Source organism: Alnus glutinosa, chromosome 1 (genome assembly GCF_958979055.1).
Source record: "Alnus glutinosa chromosome 1, dhAlnGlut1.1, whole genome shotgun sequence".
Taxonomy (NCBI): Eukaryota; Viridiplantae; Streptophyta; class Magnoliopsida; order Fagales; family Betulaceae; genus Alnus; species Alnus glutinosa.
Window position 1 is genome coordinate 9,676,601 of NC_084886.1, and position 22,516 is coordinate 9,699,116.

At 38.2% G+C, this 22,516-nt stretch overlaps 2 protein-coding genes across 2 annotated transcripts; both read left to right on the top strand.

Annotated features, from left to right (window-relative positions):
• Nucleotides 1-613: 613 nt before the first annotated feature.
• LOC133871471 (protein transport protein SEC23 E-like) lies at nt 614-10,700 on the top strand. The gene is made up of 12 exons (XM_062308916.1): nt 614-1,643; nt 1,735-1,908; nt 2,841-3,002; nt 3,331-3,473; nt 4,428-4,503; nt 4,642-4,814; nt 4,937-5,018; nt 5,883-5,960; nt 6,505-6,666; nt 6,782-7,045; nt 7,308-7,412; nt 10,063-10,700. The coding sequence occupies exons 1-12, from the start codon at nt 891-893 to the stop codon at nt 10,207-10,209; spliced, it is 2,319 nt and encodes a 772-aa protein (XP_062164900.1). The 5' UTR covers nt 614-890; the 3' UTR covers nt 10,210-10,700.
• A 1,657-nt stretch (nt 10,701-12,357) lies between these two features.
• On the top strand, nt 12,358-20,919 carry LOC133858593 (protein PUTATIVE RECOMBINATION INITIATION DEFECT 1). Its single transcript, XM_062294072.1, has 9 exons — nt 12,358-12,907; nt 13,784-13,893; nt 14,020-14,195; nt 16,686-16,991; nt 17,393-18,356; nt 18,454-19,168; nt 19,247-19,527; nt 19,600-20,269; nt 20,463-20,919. The coding sequence occupies exons 1-9, from the start codon at nt 12,443-12,445 to the stop codon at nt 20,697-20,699; spliced, it is 3,924 nt and encodes a 1,307-aa protein (XP_062150056.1). The 5' UTR covers nt 12,358-12,442; the 3' UTR covers nt 20,700-20,919.
• The last annotated feature ends 1,597 nt before the right edge of the window (nt 20,920-22,516 follow it).

Here is a 22,516-nt window from a genome sequence, read left to right on the forward strand (position 1 = left end):
TCAAAATTTTGGATGGAATTTAAGTCCAATGACTTATTTGTATTTTTCCTATCACGTAAAATTTTGAGTGACTTTTTAAATCTCATAAAACTATTTGCAACTCAATAAAACCATGCTCATTGATTTTACATATTTTTGTCCTAAGTTTTATAATTGAGTAATTAAGTTTTATTACCCTTTCAAAAAAAGAAAAAAAGAAAAAAAAAAGTTTTATTACCGGTCATGCACAGGAAAAACACACAGTTTAATTATATATATATATATATATATATATATATATATATATATATATATATATATAGAAATGATCCCTACACTCATTTCTCATAAAAGTTTCACAACAAGCTGATGTGGCTGGTAATATTTTATTATTTTTTTTGTTTTGTTTTGTTTTCTTTTTGTAAAAAAAAAATAAAATATTACCAGATACGTCAGCTTGTTGTGGAACTGTTGTGAGAAATGAGTGTAGGAATTATTTCTCAAATATATATATATATATATATATATATATATATATATATATATATATATATATATATATATATATTTTAAAAAACCAAGAAAACAGTCCCCACCTACGACTTTTGTTTGGGTGGCGTTACAGTACAAAGAGAAAGTGATCGATAATTCATCCCCTTGTTGATCTGGACACGAATCGAAAATAACATATGCGAACCATCAGATCCAGAATTTAGCGTTCCAGCGCGCGCAGTCATAGATTCACCAAACCTCCCAAACGCATCATTCTATTTGCGGTGACCCCTTTCTCTCTTCATTTCTCGAGGGGTCGCCCCTGTTTCTCTCGCTCCACAGTAATCACAAAAATCGCAGAAGCCAATTTCCAATCCACCTGAATTCCGCAGAATCTGAATCCTTTAGACAAAAGAGAGATGTCGGAGATGGCCAACACAGATCCCGAGGGTCTCGACGGAGTGCGCATGACGTGGAACGCCTGGCCGCGCACCAAGGTGGAGGCCAGCAAGTGCGTGATCCCACTCGCGGCGTCCATCTCCCCGATCCGCCCCCATCCGGACATCCCCACGCTCCCTTACGCGCCCCTCCGATGCAAGACCTGCTCGGCCGTCCTCAACCCCTTCGCGCGGGTGGACTTCTTGGCCAAGATCTGGATCTGCCCCTTCTGCTACCAGCGCAACCACTTCCCCCCTCACTACTCCATGATCTCCGAGACCAACCTCCCCGGCGAGCTCTACGCGCAATACACCACCACCCAATACGCGCTCCCCCAAAACCCTAACCCTAACCCTAACTTTGATTCTTCTTCGCTCTCGCCCGTCTATCTCTTCGTGCTTGATACCTGCATGATCGAGGAGGAGTTGGGGTTTGTGAAATCGGCGCTAAAGCGTGCCATCGGGTTGTTGCCGGAGAACGTGCTCGTTGGCTTCGTTTCGTTTGGGACTCAGGTTCGGGTGCATGAATTGGGGTCGGAGATGTCCAAGGTTTACGTCTTTCTGGGGAGCAAGGAGCTTTCCAAGGAGCAGGTTTTGGAGCAATTGGCACTCGGCGTTCCGGCCCGGCGAGCCGGTGGAGTGGGGTATCAGAAGGGTGCGCCGAGTGGGTTTCCAAATTCGGGCATTACACGCTTCTTGTTGCCCGCTTCGGATTGCGAGTACACGCTCAATGTGGTGGGTTTTGGGAACCCATTGTGTGCTTTGGTTATGCAGGGATGGTTTTGATTTGTTGAGAATTGGGTTTTGTGTTTGTTGTGCATTTCAGCTGTTGGATGAGTTGCCAACGGATCAGTGGCCTGTTCCGCCTGGGAATCGAGCATCACGGTGCACAGGTGTGGCTCTAAGTGTTGCAGCGGGATTGCTTGGAGCTTGTTCGATGGGCACTGGTGCTCGGATTATAGCTCTGGTTGGTGGTCCTTGCACGGAAGGGCCGGGCACGGTAAAAAGAGAAGAAAAAAGAACTATTTTGACTCGCGTGTTATTTGTTATTACTGCTTGTAATTTGTGCTTGGTGTTATCTTATCCTTGAATCGATTTTCCCGGTTGTATTGTCTGTTATTGGTGTTACACACGGTTCTTATAGTTGTTAATATTTATCTTATGCTATCGAAGTCACCTTTCTTGATACACCTTTTTGTGGTACTAGGAATGCATGATAATGTGGAACTAAATCTTGGTAGCTAATGGTAAGGCAATTTAATATTAATTTTCAATGTGCCGGAATTTAGCTTATACTATTAGGAGTTCGTCTAGATGATAATGATTTTTGTGTAAAATTTACCTAAACTATTTGATGCCCCTCTTATGGTGCCGGACATAAGCTACTCTTAGATCTCGCCCCTCATATGGATGAAGTGCCATACATTTTTCTCGATGCAATGAATTGAATTCTTATTCCCATTCCTATTTAGTGGAGTTAGTCACGTAGTTAATTTTATACTTTCATTTTTTAAATTCATATGTTGACATTCCTTTTTCCAGATTTTCAGATACCATTGATATAACACATTAAAACCTAATTCCATGCCAACTTAGGCTGGTGTGTTTATCGCCTCACCCAAAGGCTGAGGCTCTCGCATCATTTTTCTATTCAATGTTTTCATCAATCAAACCTGAGACTGGTCTATGCTCTATTGCTTGGGGAAAAACAAACTCGTCTTTGATCTGGAATTTACTTATTGTAAATCGTTATCTGTTCAAAGTTCTAGAGTTTGTGATGTATCTGTCGCTCTTGTTTTTTGTCTCCACAAGTCACCATAACCCTTGTTCTACCGTCCGCACCTCACTGTAATCCAAGTTCACAACCTTTGAATGCTCAAGGATATGATATTCGTTTAAGTTCATGATTATTGATTTACTAAAGTTTTGCAGATTATATCAAAGGATCTATCAGATCCGGTACGTTCACATAAAGATCTCGATAAGGATGCAGCACCTTATTTTAAGAAAGCGGTCAAATTCTATGAAAGTATTGCAAATCAACTGGTCAGCCAGGGTCATGTTTTAGACCTTTTTGCATCTGCACTTGATCAGGTCTGTGTTGGTCAGCTTCTTAATTCTGTTGTGACTCCTAGAATTCTTTGTTTTATTATTTTCATGTGACTCCTAAATGCATAACTGATTTTTGCATTTGGCTTTTTTAGTACTTTTTTTGTTGGGTATTTTGTGGCATATTTTTTTTCTCAGTATCTTGTAAAAGCCAAAAACATGTCTTTTGGCCTCTTTGTCAAACTTTTGATTGCTTATAGTTACAGCCAATTAATAAATCAGAGGTATCACATGTACATCTGATAATCAGAATGTTTATGCACTGTGGATTGCATTTGATTATGCTTTAACTCTTGGCATTTTAAATATATAGGTTGGGGTTGCAGAAATCAAAGTTGCTATTGAAAAGACTGGTGGCCTTGTTGTTCTAGCTGAAAGTTTTGGTCATTCTGTATTTAAAGACTCTTTCAAGCATGTGTTTGAAGAAGGGGAGCAGTCTCTTGGACTTTGTTTTAAGTGAGTTCATCTTTAAAATTTGAGGTTTCCTTTTCTTTTTCAATAGCATGTGACCTACTTTTTCTCAGTCTTAAATTTTCCCCATGTTTTTGACATATTTTGTTTCTTTAAACTTGTTTGTTTCCCTAGCACCACTTAAGCTATGTTAGATTTGGTGTTGCACTGGTGCTGCAGCACCAGGATTATGGTTCTTTGATTTTGACTTCAGAGCTCATAGATCTATCTGTTTACTTGTGATGAAACAACTAGTGGCTTTAGAAGTATTTCTTCTAATAAGGAACATTAATAGGATCAATGGAAGTGGGAAAATTCAGTCAGAAGAATGAGGCATCACTCAAAAATGAAGAGAGAAAGGAAATGAAAAATAATAGAGAGCGATTTTATCTGTAGAGAAATCAAGAAGTGGACAGTGCAAAAGCTTCTAATAGTGAATTTACAATTAAAAAAAATAAAAAATGCTTCTAATGGCAACCTCAAGGAGAAATTTTGGGCTATCAAATTACCACTCCTGGCAAGGAAAGTGAACTCTCTCCTCTTGTTATATAAGAATACATGTATCCTCTTTCCTTAAGAGCTAAAAGATATGAGATCTATTCAGGAAAATGACCATTTTTCTGTAAATGCCAATGTCTATCCTTAGTGCCACCCATTACAACGAGGGATTCACTTTGGGTACCAGGGAGAGAAGAATAATTAAGCGTGTTTGGAGTGTATTTCTCTAGAAATAGGGGAAATGAGAAAAGGAACAAAGAAGAATGGGTGGGAAGAAGGGAAAGAGAGGGGGGGGGGGGACTTCTTAAATTCTAGCATCTGTTACTTGCACAATCGCTTCACACGCGCACACCTTTTACTTTTATCTTCTGTTGCTTTGTCATTATCCAACCCTTTTCTATTCATGGCCCGTGTTTTATGTTGTAATTAATTGCAATCTCACTTGCAACTAATTTGTTTCAGTGGCTCACTTGAGATCAATTGTTCAAAGGACATCAAAATCCAGGGGATAATTGGACCTTGCACATCTTTGGAAAAGGTTGGACCAATTAATACTAAGCCTGATTTTGTTTCTCTTGATGGGATTGTATTTTAAGTTTATTTAAGGTCCATGGAAAGAAGATTGGACCAAACGTTTAATGGTGGAATTTGATGCTGATTATTGCAAACCTTGCAGAAAGGACCTGTTGTTGCTGATACTGTCATCGGGGAAGGGGGTACAACAGCATGGAAAATGTGCGGTCTTGATAAAAGCACTTGCTTGACAGTGTTTTTTGATCTTTCATCAAGTGATCGGTCAAATACTCCAGGAACTGTTAATCCGCTGTTGTACTTGCAGTTTCTTACAAGGTATGTTGGTAGATTGTATCAATGTGAGACTACCATAAGTACATGTACGGGAGAACATGTGTGCCTCTTTTTTCTTTATTTGGAATGTGATTGACTTTGGATGGTCTTAAATGTAATTGCAGTTATCAAAACCCTGAAGGTCAATTAATGCTTCGAGTGACAACTGTTAGTAGAAGATGGATTGATAGCGCTGTTAGCTCAGAGGTTTGCAATTTTCAATTTCCATATCTCATTTTTTATGACATTTAAAGGTCATTTCTGTTACTGCTTGAGAACCTTTTGTCCCTTTGTTATGGTTTGTTGTGGTAGACTTCATGTTTTGTATGAATTTGAAGGCATGAAACCTTAAAATTTATGAGATTTTCCGGGTTCAATATACAGTATAAGATAACCACCTAACTAGAACATATCACAGATAAATGCAAAATTAAATAGTAAGGACACTGCTATATCTTTTAGTTTATCTAGCTGGAAAAGCCCCCAGCCCCTCTTCTGGTTGTTGAACAAAAGTGTATTGAATTGTTGCTGGAAGCGCTTTTTGATATTTGATGTGGACTGTGGTAGAATAATCTGTGGGAACTCTTGAGATGAATTCCATTGTCATGAATTTGATATGGTTTAGGCAAATAGTTGGTAAGGGAGATTGGCAGGGGAGTTACTGCTGCAGATGTGTGCGTGTGTCCATGTTTCTAAGAAAATTTGTCTGTACTTATGATATTGAATGGTCGTCATGTTTTATGTCTCCATGCTGCATTAGTGCCAGTTTTGTTCCTCGATGATTGCCTTCATGAATATTCAAATTATAGTATGCCTGGGTTGATTGAAGCTACTGTTAAATGGTTGGCCATATTTCAGCATGTATGTCTTGTTGCATGATATTTAATCTCTCTCGGTTTATATTTCTTGTACTATTAACTCCCTATTAACTGTTGAGTTCCTCGATCTGTACTGGTTGATTGGAGATCTCGTTTGATGGTTTTGCTCCATTATTACAGTTTATAATTTAGAATGCATTAAAAATCCATGAAGTGGAGGTTAATGCTGATAGGAAAAATATTGCCTTTACAGGAATTGGTACAAGGATTTGATCAGGAGACTGCTGCTGTAGTAATGGCAAGATTGACTTCCCTGAAAATGGAGATAGAGGTATTTTACAAGTTTTGTTGACAGCTGTTGATTTTTTCTTGTATTTTAACAGTCATATGTATTTGAACATCTGTTGTATCCCTAATTTTCTGCTTGTGTTTATTGTCTCTTAATGCTCATATGTTTAATCTACAGCAAGTTCTATTCTTGTTGGAATATATGGTAGTGGGAGTTCAAAGAGAAAAGAATGAACAATTTAGAGATAGTTTTTATGTGTGGAGTCAAGTATGAAGATATTTGGAACTTGATTTTTTATTTGAGAGTAATGCTGCATCTGAACTTCTGCTTTTAATCAATCCAGTTCCCTTTTAATCAAATGATTTTCTTGTTGGCATTCGTATGCTGGATCTGAAGTTTTGATTATTTTTTATTTTAAGAGCAGATTGCAGCTACCTTTAAAATCTTGCTTTTATAAAACATACTGGGATTTCTAATTTCTTGCTTCTTCACTAGTGGAACTATAGATTTGTTATATGTTCATTAATGAAGCTCTTCAACCCTAAAGCAAAGTAAACCCCATGATGGTTGATTTTGTATTAATCAGGAAGGGTTTGATGCTACACGGTGGTTGGATCGGTCTCTCATTCGCCTCTGTTCGAAATTTGGTGACTACCGTAAGGATGATCCTGCGTCTTTTACATTAAATCCTTCTTTTTCGTTGTTCCCTCAGTTCTTGTTTAATCTGCGACGATCACAATTTGTACAGGTATTAACATGATGGTTTTCATCTTCTCCTATTTTCCTTTTGTTATCTTATATAACATGTTTACACGTGTCTAATTTACACCCTTTTTTGGGGTGGGTTTATGGGGTACTGGCAGGTTTTTAACAACAGTCCAGATGAGACTGCCTATTTCCGCATGTTGTTAAACCGGGAAAATATCTCCAATGCTGCTGTTATGATCCAACCATCGCTGATATCATATTCATTCAATTCGCTGCCTGCACCCGCATTATTGGATGTGGCTTCCATTGCAGCTGACCGTATTCTCTTGCTGGATTCTTATTTCAGTGTCGTAATTTTCCATGGAATGCAAATTGCTCAGTGGCGTAATGCAGGATACCATAATCAGCCAGAACACCAGGTATCTACACATAATTGTCCTGGAAATGGTTGAAACATTAGAAGTTGACCTGAAATTTATTGTCATAGATATATGTTCTGTAAAGATTATGGTTACCAAGCTTTTTTTAAATGTTATGAGTTTCTATTTTTGATAGTTTTGACCAATCCATAACTGAAATCTTTAGAAGTTTTAAGCTTCAATTTAGTGATTGGTTCCCTGGGTTGTGCATGTGTCTGATAAACTTTTCCATCTAACTTATAATATACGTGTTTTCTTTCAGGCATTTGCACAATTATTGCAAGCTCCTCATGATGATGCCCAAATGATCATTCATGAACGTTTCCCTGTCCCTAGATTGGTGGTATGCGATCAGCATGGCTCCCAGGTTTGTAGAGTTTTTCATGTTTCTGTTTTCTGAAAGCAGTACTTGTCATTGTTTTTAATTCTTCTTCCAAAATGAGTTTTCTTCTAATGGGTTGCTGCACACCTTTCCTATTTTGTATTCAGTCAATGAGTATTAGCACAAGCTAGCTATCCAAACATTCATAGAAACTGATTCTGTGGTGTGTAATTTTCACTCTCTTTATAACAGTAAAATAGTCAACTAGAAAGAGTGTAGCTAGATGAGATTATCATAAGATAGATTGCTGGAATGGTCCTTTTACTTTGCCATTGTTATTTATCTCACTTTTTTTTTAAAAAAAAAAATTTAATTAATTACTTATTTATTTTTTTATCAACAACTTTGCCATTGTTGGCATCTGGTGAGAAGGCAAAGATTTTATGTCTTGAATCTGCATAGTGGCAAATTTTTGGATATAAATTGTGGACTTTGTTGCATTTGTTTTGATCAAATGACAATTCTAAGCTGCAAAATGGTAGCTAACCCTTGACCTCCCCAAAATCTCTTCCCTCTCATGTCTTGGATCCAAACCCCACAAGGGGCACACTTGGCTAGCAGACCTGCTAAATGCTTTTAACTTCTGCTAATTAGATCATGCTCTCATTTTCAGTTCTAAAGGTTGGCTCTATGTTTTTGCAAAGTTACTGTAGCCTTCTAAGGATACTTATTTATGCACAAACTATAAGATAGATTTTCCTGGACTATTGTTCTTGTCTTGATATTAAATATATTACCATGCTTAGTTTTTTGTAAAGTTCACACGTAAGTTATGCTTATGCCTTTTGTCTTGGCCAAGTAAAGCTTCTGTCCTTGGCTCCTCTTTTGTATTTAGGAATTTAGTAGCCTTTTGCCTTAAATTTCAACAAATTAAATCTTGATCTAGATACTGTAGTTGAGGAATCATTTATAAAAGATTCTTGGTCTTACAGTTTCCTTCTGTGAGTAAAAGTTAATTTTTAGAATATTAACTAAGATGAAAACCATCGAACAAGCATCATTGGTTCAATGTTTGCATTATCCTCACAAAAATTATCTACTCAGTGAACTTACTAATCACGCTGTTAAATGCTCTTTCATCCCAAAATAGATCAGGTGTTTTCTTTATTGGGATTACCCCAAAATATATGGGAGTTTAAAACTATGTAAACCTTTTCATATTACCCTTAACTTTGAACCACCTTTTTTACAAATTTGAACTGACCTTGATGCAACTAAGGATATTTTAGTAAGTTTTATATTTATTGTCTTTCATTAAAATGTGTGCTATTTACAATCATCCATAAATTTTGGTGTGGAGAGAGTAGAAGATTACTCCTAAATAAATTCAGTAAATTAAAGTGATGATTGTCAACTTCTGCCACTACTGCCCTGGCAACTGGAGGGCTGAGGGTGTTGTCTCTTCCTATGTAGTTGAATGGATAGCATTACAATCAAACTGTTGTAATGAACACCTTTTTATTTTGAAAGGTTGCATGCTTGTCAAAACAAGAGTTGTTTCTGATATTGGTTTACTTAGTACAAGAGTTGTATCTTTGGACGGAGGCTTTTTTGTCACCCGTGTCTATTAGTTTCTCTGATTTTTTTGTTCGTTTTTCTTTGCCTTCTTAGGTGTTTCCTTGTGTATACTTCCAGTGTACTTAGAGGGGCGCCTTACGTTTTTTATAAAATTTCATTTACTTATCAAAAAAAAGAAGTTTGCAGGAACATGTGCTTTTCATTCGCTTTCTGAATTGTAAAGTTTGCAGGAACATGTGCTTTTCATTCCCTTCTGAATTGTAAAGTTTGCAGGAACATGTGCTTTTCATTCCCTTTCTCCTTTCATACCTATTATAATTTGTTTGAAAGGAAAGGAAGAAAAAAAAAATTTACCTATCAATTTTTTTTTGGTGTGTTCTTTCATTTCTAATAAATTTTCCTTGTTTGAACTTGAAATTTATAAGAAAAGAAAAGCAACTAACTTGGGCCCTGTTCTGTTTACTACATGTACATAAATCTGTCTCAACTATATCTCTTGAAATACCCATGGGACCGCTATCATCAAAGTAGTTAGAATTATGTTTAATTTCAAATCACTTTTTGAGATCAGACTAGTGTTACCTGGGCCTGTTACTCTAACCTGGGTTACCAGTGCCAAACAAGATGATCTAGCAATGGTGTAGTTACGAGACGGTTGTAATGTTTAAAATTTTTGGAGGACGGATCTTTTGGTTATCCAGCACTGTTTTCAATGTTTGTGTGTTTAAGCTGGCGAAAAACCATTGATTTTGGCACATCTCTTGAAGTATCCTGGTCTTGGCTTTAGATGACAAAGGGGTGAGGTGGGGTGGGGTAGGATTATTGGGTGTTGTGTTCAGCTCTTGTGAGATATCTCCGTCACATTTACATATTATAACTGCTGTCTTCAAATCCTCAGCGTGTGCAATACAATTTCTACTGGCATGTTGATGTTTGATTTTGGTCACTAGAGTTCCTGAATCTGGTGATGTAAAACTATTTTTTTTTTTTTTTTTTTTTGTCTTAGATTAAATCATAATTTTTGTGTAGTTCAACCAATGTGATTGATATGATATTTTTAACTTTCGTTTTATGGGAAGCTTAATATGGTTTTATTATCTCATCCCGTGCTGAGCAGGCTAGATTCTTATTGGCGAAATTGAATCCATCAGCTACATACAATAATGCTCATGAAATGGCTGCTGGGTCAGATGTAATCTTCACAGATGACGTGAGCCTTCAAATTTTCTTCGAGCATCTTCAGAGGCTAGCTGTGCAATCTTGAGAGCCAAAAAGGGTCGAGACATATACAGTTTCTCTTATGGGTTTTGGTTAGAGGGAATTCAAGCCCTGTATCCGCCTGTTCCATTCGGTTTTTTCCTTTCTTTCCATTGTTTTTAAGATGAGAGATCAGACCCCGGATCATTTGAAAAATAAGAAAAGCTTATGTTATTCTTTGGGGTTCTGGGGAGGTATTGCTTCCTTGAAAGAATAAGGGAGGGACATAGATGTTGGTTGAGTCGATGAGTTTTGAGTTATAGGGAAAGAAAGGTATGATGGAGTGTAACTTAGAGGCTTCAGCAGAGCCAAGCAGCAAGATATATTGTCAAAATGATATTCTTTTACACCCTTTGTTCTTTTTTTTCTTTTTTTTTTTATTGTATTCACCCAGATCATAAGTATGCGTCGTGTATCAGACTTTTAAGTTATATACTCAATGGGTTGATGCTCCTAGGTTGGAAAGTTCTGTAACGCCAGTCATTTTGTTCATGTTCATCTCTCTCTCTCTCTCTCTCTCTTCCCAGTGGTTTCTTCTTTGCTTAACAGATTCGGACTACTCAGATTTTGTGTGCGCGCGTGTTCCACAAAATCTGAAAGGTTAACGATTGTTCAAGTATGCAAAATATTAACGGGAGGGAGGGGGAACAGCGTGCTTGCTTTTTGTGACCTTTTCCTTTTGTCCTTCCATTTCCTATCTTCTAAACTAAGCTTTTGATTTTCCTTTTTGAGATACACGTGGTTACTCCTACTCCCATCTAATCCCATCTAATCCCAACCATTCATTTTTTTTGGCGTCATAGTCTTTTCTTATTTTAGCTGATCCTCTTTAAGAATTGGAAAATTAATTGCTTGAATTAGTTATTTGCAAGTTTCTTTCTTCTCCTCGAATATGCACAGTAATTTTGAGAGAGACGTAAACATGGCCGTCCAATAATTTAGAGTTAAAAAAATTGTGAATTCCATAGCGTACGGATGTCTCATGTCTGCACTCTCCTGGTATTATTGCCTCCAGTCCCCGCTATGCAAAAGAATACATCAAAGCTTCAAAACGATCAGTACCAAACATTTTCCTTATAACTGGAGCGTAACTGCCAGGTCAGCTTTTAATCAGCCGTCTTTATTTATTTGCACTAATAAAGTCATTGAGTCTTTTATAAGCCGCATTTAAGGTCACAATCCCCAAATTCTGTTAAAAAGATCTTTCTTTCTTCTATAGCTCACATGTTGGCTTGGCATGACTACATTTTTTCCATCTGTTCTCCACCTCCTCCTGGCCCTATTAAGGCTGACTTTGATGTAGTTATTCGACCAGATTATGCAATGGCAGTTGCTTTTTCTTAGTATTATGATGGGAATATCATTGAAGCTGCCACCAAACGCCTGCTTACTGCTGATGCTTCTATTCGTAAAGCTCAAGCTGCATTGTTAGCTGCTCAACTTGCACCCTCTAGTGGGTGCTGCAACTCCTTTATCTTATAAGGGGATGCTTGCTTTTACTGCCATACTTGCCATCAATAGTCCCAACTTGTTAATAGATTGGAATTTCTTTAGCATGGTTTGTGACATTCACTTACGATAGGTGATACACAGGGGATGAAAACCGTCTTCTTGCAGTCCTTTTTTAATAATAATAAAAAAATGAAATATAATTAAAAAGTGTCTTTTGATGTCACATATCAGAAGACACTTTTTGATTATATTTTATTTTGTGACATCAGAAGACACTTTTTGATTACATTTTATTTTTAATTAAAAAGAGACTGTTAGGGGACGGTTTTCCATCCCCTGAAAACCATTTTCCTTTCACTTATATATGCTTTCTTTTCAAAGTTGGTAGCCTTTGAAAATTTCACATGGTGATAATTTCAAAACACATTGTTTAGCTAATTAAGTAGGTGTTTTCCACCTTTTATTTTGACACATTTTTAATTGGTCTCTCATTCTTTCATTTAGAAAAGAAGACTGATACATGCACAACAAAAGTGTGTACAACTTGTGCACAATCATATGAATGAGTCTCATATGCATTGATCTCACCCATGTATGTAATTGTGCACACTTTTTTTTTTTTTTTTTTTTGGAGTGTTTGTACACACTTTTGTTACAACAAAAGTATTTACCCTTCATAAAAACCCAATCGTAACCCTTTTTCTCCTTGGTGAGTAAAAAAACAAAAGGTCACAATCCCCAATCTCCCTCGCGCCAAAAATTCAAAACGGAAGGAGGAACCGGAGAATATGCTTTTCAACGATTCAGAAGAACTGGACCTCGAGCTCGAAGAAGAAGCGGAAGCCATATCGTACTGTGATCCGGCCCCAACATGCTCCCAAGGGCACCGATCCACGCTCATCATCCACACCCAACAGGGCGGCTCCATCTGCCTCCTCTGCTTCTCAAACCTGGTCGCCGACCCTCTCTCTCCCACTCTCCACGTCTCCTACGCCCTCTCCCAGCTCTCCCTCGCCGTCTCTCAGCCCCAATTCCTCCAATCCCTCCGCTCCCTCCACTCCCACCTCCTCGTCTCCCCTCTCGTCAAGGCTCTCTCCGCATTCGACGACGAGCCCATCGCACGCCAGCTCATCGATCTGATCGTCAATCTCTGTGGTTCTGGTGATGCATCGCTGTGCGCTCAGTTTGTCGCCATGCTTTCGGACCGCCTCGCGTCCGGCGCTTTGGCGTGGAGTCGCCGCCAGGTGTTTACGGTAATGCCATCTGATTTTATTGTTTTGAATTTTGAAATGCTTGTCAAAGTTAATCATATCTTGCCCGACTCTCTGTTTTGGTTGTTCGGAAAATAAACGGAAAAACGAAGGAAAATCGAATTTGTAATTCGTATCTGTTTCTGGTGGTGGCCTTGGTTTGTGGTGACACATTTTGATCATTTTTCCTAGTTTTCACAATTTTCTTTTATTTTGTACTGAATGATATAACTGAGAATCAGACAACTGATTTTCTCTCTCCTTTTTTTATTTTTTATTTTTTATTTTTTATTTTTATTTTTTTATTTTTTTTTAAAAGTCTCAAACCTTCTCTGCCTAATCCAAACCGGTCCCTCTCTCTCTGATCTCAAATCCTTTTCACAGCTGTGGTGATTCCTTAGGACTCCACCCTGTGTAAGCTTGATAACTTTTCCAAATAAGCTCAAAGATGTGGTAAGGATCGTCAGAGGTGGTAATGGAGAACTAGAGTCAGTGTCTGATCATGAAAGCTTAAAGGTGTGTATGGGAGAGAGGACCTGAAAGTTAATACCGTTGATATTATCTCATCCTTTGTTGGTTATTTTTTTGTACATATACCTGTTTATTGTATGATTTATTTTCTTCTCGCTACAATAAAATGTTTTACATGATGTAATAAAAAGTAAAATTAAAAAGAAATGAAACAAAAATTATGCATCAGCTAGACCATGAGGATCTTTGCATTTAATGATTAGGGTTACAGTTTACAATGGGGCCATTTTTAACATCACATATGCATTAAAAGACTCATTGACTTCTTAGGAAGCAATATCTTTCCTGAGAACCATATTTTCTAAGTCTTAAGACATCTCACTTAATTGCATGAATTCTTAATTGCAGCTTCACTGCGTTGGGGTTCTCTTAAACTGTCAGACATATAATCTCTATGCCCACATCAAAGACAAATATGGCCTTGTTTCCAATCTTGTGGCAGGTCTTCAATTGCCAAGGTAACAAAAAAAGCAAGCTGGCTTGTGAGACTTACCTTTTTATTTTTCCCTACACATCCACCACATTATACTACTTACCAAAAAAATCTACGACTTTATATTAAGTCCTCTATTCCTTAAACACAGTGAGGAGATCCGTGGGGAGATCCTGTTTGTTCTGTACAACGTATCTGTTCTCCAGTATGCATCAGAGGATGGTGATGGAACTGATGTTTTACTGGCCTTTTGTCCTAAGATCTTGCACCTGGTGATGGATGCCCTGATGAAGACCCAAATTGATGATGTCCGCTTGAATTGTCTAGGTTTGTCTCAACTGCTTCTAATAGTTTCTTTCCTTATTCCTGAAAAATTCACGTACGGTATCTAGTTATTTCCTTTGGGAAGTCTAGTTGGAGAGGCAGCAAGAAGTGAACAACATTTTGGGCAGATGCCAAGAGCCTTTTCCCTTGAAGGCTTTTAAGGAACCATAAATACACAAATATCTTCAGAATAATATGAAGAGGAAAGTCGCAAACTAAATCATCATTTACAGAATATGTAGGTAGTATGCATACCGTGATATTACATAAGTCAGCCCACCACATGATTATATTTCCATGACCATCAATATTTTATTTTATTTTTTTGGATGAATTAATGCCTTATAGACCAAACACAATCCAGAAATACAACCTCTCCAGTAAAAACTGGATGCAATTCACCCAAGCAGAGAAAAAACAAGACTGACTGCTAATTAACATCTAAATCTACACCAAACAAAAGAACAACATTACAACAAAGGGTGTAGATTCCAACTATGCGCTAGATTTACATTGTGAGCAGTCCTCTTGACAGTACCCTTAGCCATAATCCTCAACCGGACCTCCCATTTAATCTGAGCCACAATAGCTTCTTCTGTCCTAGGAGTATTGCCATGACACAAGTCATTTATTTGCTTCCAAATGTGAGACACCGTAGCTGCAAAACATAGCTTACACAGGCTAACTTGCAGACTTTTAGAACATCTATACTCCAATTTGCAACATCTGTCCACTCCACAAACAGATCATAAATCAAGCAAGAAGCCATTAGATTCCTCCATATTCTCCTACTAAAACTGCACTGGAAAGAGAGGTGGTCTATACTTTCCTGTCTTCCAAAACAGAACTGGCACAAAGTATCACCTGCATAGCCCCATTGACACATTCTATCTTTGGTTACAAGAGCATCTCTAAACACCAACCAAAGCAGGAACGAGTGTCGTGGAATCGCCATGGGGAACCACACAACTTTATACCAGGACACCTCAGGTTGCCTTGTCCTTAATTTCTCCCAAGTCTCATAACAAGAGTAAACATCATTACGTGAACTCCATATAGGCAAATCGGCTTCTCCAATCTCAATTTCAGGAAGCCCACTTTGAATTTCAACAATACTATTAGATCTAGCACAAGGCCAGAACTAGTCCCCATTACGAATAATAGAGGAACTTTAGCTCCTACACAACTCCCTGCATCATAGATATCTCTGAAGCCAATTTTTTCAAACAAACAGCCATCTGGATGCCAATGGTCATACCACAAGAAGATTTGGCTTCCATCTCCTACTTTGAACTGAATGAAATTCTTAGCCAACTCCCTAAGCTTAAGCAGCTTCTTCCAACTCCAAGAGCAAGAATGAGGGATAGAGACTTGCCAAAAGCTCTTCCCCTTTAACCAATTAGCTTCCACCCAAGCAACCCAAAGAGACCCCGCTTGAACAAACAAGTTCCAAATATGGTTCAGCATGGCTGCTTGATTCCATATTTCCAATCTTTTAAGCCCCAAACCTCCTTCTCTTTTAGGAACACATACTTTCTCCCAGGCTACCTTAGCCTTAGCCTTAGAGTCACCGCCACACCACAAGAACCTGTTAAATTTCTGCTCTAACAGCCGGATAATCTTCTTGGGAAGGATAAATACCCTAGCCCAAAAGACTTGTAGACTAAACAGCACGGAAGAAATTAATTGAAGCCTTCCTGCAAAAGACAAATGCCTTACAAGCCAAGAGTCAATCCTAGCCGTGATCTTAGCAAGAAGGGCTTCACAGTCAGCAGTCGAAAGTCTCTTAGAAATAAGAGGAACCCCCAAGTACTGAACTGGAAGGAAGCCTTCAGACATCTGCAACAACTCCAACATAGCCTTCTTATCCTCTACATGGACACCAGCACAAAAGAAAGTGCTCTTAGCAGGATTAGCCTTTAGACCCGAGAGATCTTCAAACTCAGCAAGAACAGTCTTGATGGTTCTAAGAGAATTCATCTCAGCACCAGAAAAAATTAATAAATCATCAGCAAAGCATAAATGATTGAGCATCAAAGACCTACATTTCGGGTGAGATCCAAAATTAGCAGTATCCAGAGCTGCATCAATCAATAGCCGAGAGAGAACTTCCATGGCTAAAACAAATAAGTAAGGAGAGATAGGATCCCCTTGGCGTAGTCCTTTTCTGCCTTGAAAATAACCAACCAAAGAGCCATTGAGTGCAACGGAGAATGTTCTCTGCATATTTAATTTTTTTTTTCATACTAAGAGACTAAAATCGTTATAGCTCTCAAAAACTATGGTAGTCTAGAAACCTACTGTGTGCATGTTGGCTTGACTATAAGGTGAGACTTGTCCAATAGTACATTTCCATATGCAGTAGTCACTCTGGCACTGCATGGAAAACTCACTCATCCAGATGCACTTTCTTTTGAGTCACCATCATCTCATCTTTTTCATTATCACTGTCATCTTCTTTCAACTAACAATTTTCCAATTATACTTGCGTAGCACTCCTGACGGTTTTGTCTCAGAGAGGGTTTTTTGCTAATGTGGATGCAAATGACACAAGCAGCATGCTGTATGAAGCAGATAACTTCATAGCAGCAGAAGATGGAAAAGATGGGCCTCCTCTGCATACCATCTTTGCTGAGGCCATTAAAGGCCCATTGCTTTCGTCAGATAGCCAAGTCCAACTGAGCACACTAGATTTACTCTTTCATTATTTGTCTTGCGAAGGTGATTCAGGAAAGCATATCCAAGTCCTGGTAGAAGAAAATATTGCAGATTATGTGTTTGAAATACTTCGATTGTCAGGTGAACAAACTTCCTCTGCATATTTAGTGTAAAAAAAGTACTCTCTTTGTAATTCAACATGAACTATCAGACTAGCCACTGGAACCAGAGATGATTCCTTTGAAGTAGAACCCACAATTGACAAATCAAATCAATGGTTCAGTTACTGAAAATTTTGCTAAGTCCAATCTAATTTGCCTCAATTTTTCTCATCATAAAGTTGTGTGCTTGGAAAACTTGATTCTGATTGTGTTATTTGCTAAAAATCTCACAGTTATGTGACTTAATGCATGTGAGCCTTATTCAATTATATACCGTAAGTTTTTTTTAAAAAAAGTGATCTCCATGCTTGTGACTTGATGCATCTGTTTGTACTGCGAACTTTTGTTTTGTGCTAATGAATTTTGTCTATTGATGAACAGAATGTAGGGATCCAGTTGTCAACTCTTGCATTCAGGTACTTGATCTTTTATCAATGGCTGAGCAAGCCTTCAAACAAAGGCTTTTTGTTGGATTTGCAACTCTGATTCCAGTATTACGTTATGTAGCTGAAGTTCCTTTTCATCCTGTTCAAAGTCAGACTCTAAAGCTCATATGGAACTGTGTTTCTGATTGCCCTGGGATGTTATCTAATTCTCAAATAGAGGAGTTAGCTCTTGTTTTTACTAGGATGCTTAAAAAGCATGCTGAGGGGGAGATGGGCATGCTTCCTCAGACATTGATAATGGTCTGCTCAGTCTTCGTAGCTCTTATGAAGCTTTCATCTTCTCACGGGACTCTAAATCTGGCAAGATTAGTTCAAGAAGCATCAAAACATGCCATTTTAGGCTGTCTAGATATCTCCGAAAAACATCCCATTCAATTTTTGCACTCCTTGTACCTACTCAAAGAGGCATATCTGTACAGTCATGAAGAAAACTTCAGCGAATCCAGTAAGATGGAACTGCGAAAGTGTGTGGTGGATATATGCACGACACATTTATTGCCTTGGGTTGTAACAGCTGTCAACGAGATAGAGGAGAATATCGTCCTTGGGGTGCTGGAAACTTTTCATTCAATACTGCTTCAGGATTCTGATATCCTAGCCATGGAACTTGCAAAGGCCCTGGTTTCATCATCTTGGTTCAGTTTCTCATTTGGATGTCTAGGCTTATATCCTACAGAGAAAATGAAATGCAGAGTATATCTGATGCTCAGTTCACTTGTGGATGTACTTCTTGGAAAAGACTCTGGGCAACCCATTAAAGATGCTGCTCTATATCTGCCATCTGATCCTGTAGATTTGTTGTTTTTACTTGGGCAAAAGAGCTCTCATAATTTGGAATTGTCTTCTTGTCAATCTGCCATTTTACTGATGTTATACACCGGTTCTTTATATGATGAAAGGTAATTGATCTCATGATTTCATCTTCCTCCTATCACTCTGTTTGATGGTATGCTTATCTCATTTCTTTCCTCACATCCATAGTATCTTCTTCCCCAGACTTGCAGATGAGAAGTTGGTTTTAGCTTCTCTAGAGGACTATCTTCTTGTAAATTGTAGCGATTTACAATCTGGGGCTGTTGATTCGCTTGCAGTGATGCGACTGGTGAATCTTTATGGGCTTTTCAGGGGTCTTGCCGAAATGCGCTACCAAATCCCCTACAGTTTGAAAGCTGAAGGGATCCTTTTCCAGCTGATGACTGAAAATGAATGGGATCTGCCTTCTACAGGAATTCACTCTGTATCATTAAAATGGTTGTTTCAACAAGAGAAAATCAGCAAGCAATTGTCTTATCAGATTCTGAAATTCTGCAGAAGTGATAGCTCAAATGGGACCGACATTGTTGTCCATGGAAGAAATGATCAAGTTCCATATGCACAAGCAATTGCAGAGCTAGTAGCAGCGGGAGATAACTATGGAGCAACAATTTTTGTTTGCTTGTTAATAGAGCTTGCCAAGAATGACGGCCAAGAACATGACATAGTTTTAGTGGTTAATCTCGTAGAAACCATTATTAACATCTTTCCAGATGCTTCAGAACAATTATGTTTGAATGGCTTAGGGAAGGCAATCTACACTCTTTATTATGATTCAAGTCACACATATTCCCCACAGATATTAATGGCCACCTCGATTTTGATTTTTAACATTTTAAGTTTGGTGCGGCCTGAGATTCTTATTGATGATGAAAATTGGCTTGCAGTGATTATGAAGGTGATTAATTTAACTTTGACCAGCTCTAATTTGCTTGCAGTTGTAGGAAGTTAACCAAAAAGTTTACTTTATTTGTAGTTGATGAAGTACTTTAACCCCTTAGAGGCTGCAGATAGGTGGAATCTTGAAACTCTCGTAGTAATTGGGATTCTTTCCCTGGTTTTGCACCACTCCACCAACGAAGCACTCGTAGAAGCTTCAAAAACTATTCTGTTCAATTCTTCTCTCATCTCTGCAATCAACAGCACAATCTGTGCTGCCAGCTTAAAGGGGCCTGCTTTGGTGGACCATGATGAGGGAACAAGCATAGGAGAAACTTTGATATTTGCGCTTTTACTAAATTACTTCTCTTTAAGAAGGTCAGTGCCACCCATTATACACACTAGCATGATTTAAGTTTTTGAAGCTAATTTTTTTTGTTGTTGCTCCAGTTTGCCTGCTGTTCTACCAGGGTTTGTTGATTGGCAAAATTTCTTTGATCCGCAAAATAGGACACAACCACTATCCTTCATTGGCATCCATTGCCATGACCTATGCAGACTCATGCATTTTGGGTCTTCTCTGGTGAAGCTTGTTTCTTCTTACAGTCTGTTAGAGTTGCTTACCCGATTATCAGACCAGTTATATGAAAAGCACTTGGAATCGAAATGCACTATGGGTTCCCTAATGTCTGTAATTGCTGTATTAGAAGGGTTAGTTTTTTACAGTGATCCTCGAGTGGCTATGAACTCTGGCATCTGCCTATCAATAATTTTGGGATGGGAAAAGCTGGATATGCAGGAGACAACAATGGTTGACAAGAGCAGTTGGTGTAGGCTGATCGTGGAAGAGCTAGCAATGTCTTTGGCAGCTCCATGTTTAGCATCAAAATCTTTCATTAATCATCACAAACCTGCAATTCATGTAGCTGTGGCGATGCTGAAACTCCAAAAGGTTCCTGGGTGGATGAGATCTGTGTTTGATGATACCTGCATATCTTGCTTAATTGAAAATCTTGCAACAATTAATGTGAGCACAGAGATGGTATTGTTGATTCAAGAGCTACTGGATTCTGAGTTCCTGAAGACCGAACAAATTGCTATTCTGAGTAGGGTCCTCCAGGTGCAAATTCCTTGCTCTATATCATGCTTTTCTATTTAGCATCATTATTTTCTCACTCACTGCCCTTTACTGCAAGACTTCATAACATTCAACACCTTGACATCTGAAGGTAAAAGCAATTAAAGGCAGTGTAATAAAAAAGAAAGATAACGAACTGACTATTAATTTCCAATTAATGTTGTTGATATTGCAGGCTCACAGAAAGCGTATGTATGCTGACAATGCTCCAGATGATCGAGCCGATGAGCATGTGAAGAAGATAATTACCACCCCAGATGATATGGGAGAAGTTCGTGAGTATCTTGTTTACTTGATGTCGTCCAAGTCATCTCTAGATATGGATTTCAGGGGATTACATTTTGGGAAAAAGAGACTGCTAGAAGAGATAGAGTTGTTTTTTAGGACCATAACAGTTGAGGATGACGGCTAATGGAATTGTGTTAGCCCATTTTGCTTTGTTTGAATGAATATTCCTTGTTTGATCTTTTTTAGCACTATCGCTTAGGGACCAAAGCAGTTCAAGGTACTAAGGTGCTTGTCTTTGTGAAGCAAAACCCACATCTTAAAGATAGCAAAGAATTTAGAACTCGAATAGACACTGATGATACATATATAGAGAGTAAAAGAGTCTTTGGATATTCAGTACATATATATCAACGAGTATTTACACACACACACGCATGCATGCATATGCATGCTATAAAATTTCTGTAATTGAAAATGACTTGGTACTTTAGTTGGTAAAGAGCACTGCATCAGTAAAAAGGTTGCAGATTTACTCAAGGTATATCTCATACACATGAATCTTTAACTCCACAATTTCCTTAATGCTCCGTTTGTTTCGGCGTAAAATGGTTTATAGAAAATGGTTTCGGCATTTTTTAGTGTTTGGTGGGGGCAGAAATAATAGTCGATCTGGAAAATGATTTTCGTTTGACCAAAAATGCTTAGTAAATTTTGGAAAATGATTGACTCTTTTCCTCAGACGACAGACATATTCGATCATCTTTGAAATGATGCAATCGACATTCACATTCAAGTAGTCAAGCACCATCAAAATTTGGCTGGTACTGAAATTCGACAATGTCTAGTCACTGTCGTCGGATTATGTCGACTGGATTCTGGCAACCTTCGTCAGAATCCGGTGGGCCCAGATTCCGGCAACCAAGATGGTTGGATTCCAACTATTTGGTCGGGATCTTGCCAGAACTACCGAATTCCAGAATTTGGCCAGAAAGGTCGACTTCCAACCTACTGGTCGGGATTCTGCCGTTCTGTGCAGAATTCCAGCACAAATGACCAGATTCTGGCCACCTTCACCGGAATTCGGCCAACCTAGATTCCAACAAAACTATTTGAATTTCGTCCTTTATCGCCGGAATCTTGCTGGTCAATGACGGAATTTCGTCACCGGTGATTTTTATACTATTTTACATTAATATTTCTCTGTTGTGAATAAAAATTGATTTTTATAAATTAATATGATTGAGTGAAAAATATAAAAAATATTTGTGACTTTCTGTACTCGTCAAACACCGAAAAATGTTTTCGGCGAAAAATATTTTTCTGAAGAATGACTTTTCTAAAATCATTTTACGTCAAAATAAACAGAGCATAAGAATGCCTGGCATTACCAAAAAAATGCTGATGATTGGCTTCTCTTTTGATGGCCCTTAACTTACAGCTTCTTTCTTCTTCTTGGCTGAACAACCAGTTTACTTATTTAAGGATGACACTGCCCTCTGCCTCCCCCCTACCCTGAATCTTCCTCTCTTCCATTTTATCAATGCCCTACAGCTAGAGACTAACTATACCTTAGCGATGAATTTAGGGTTTAAGTTGTTGCAACGCATATGGTGTCTACAGGTGTTTATCTGCTGTATCATATATTGTTTGTTACTTAAACTGGGATTTCTGTGATGGCCATGGTAAATTAGCTTACTGCGTCCTACCAAAGATGAAAGAGCCCTTTCTCTTCCTCTGCCTCTCAGTCTTTTGCTCAACTGTGTCTTTTAAATTTTGCCCCTGTGAACTAAAATCTTGGCTTCGTTACTGATGTGACACAATTTCATGATAAACCATTGGTTATACTTATACGCGAATATCAATACTTGAAGAAGCAAGGAAAATATATAAACAAAAGCTCTGAATTGGTTCTCTCTCTCTCTCTCTGGAAGCTTTTGCTACCTCGCAATTAAAATTCATTCTCTCTCATCCACTCCACAAACACCAGATTCTGAGTCTCAA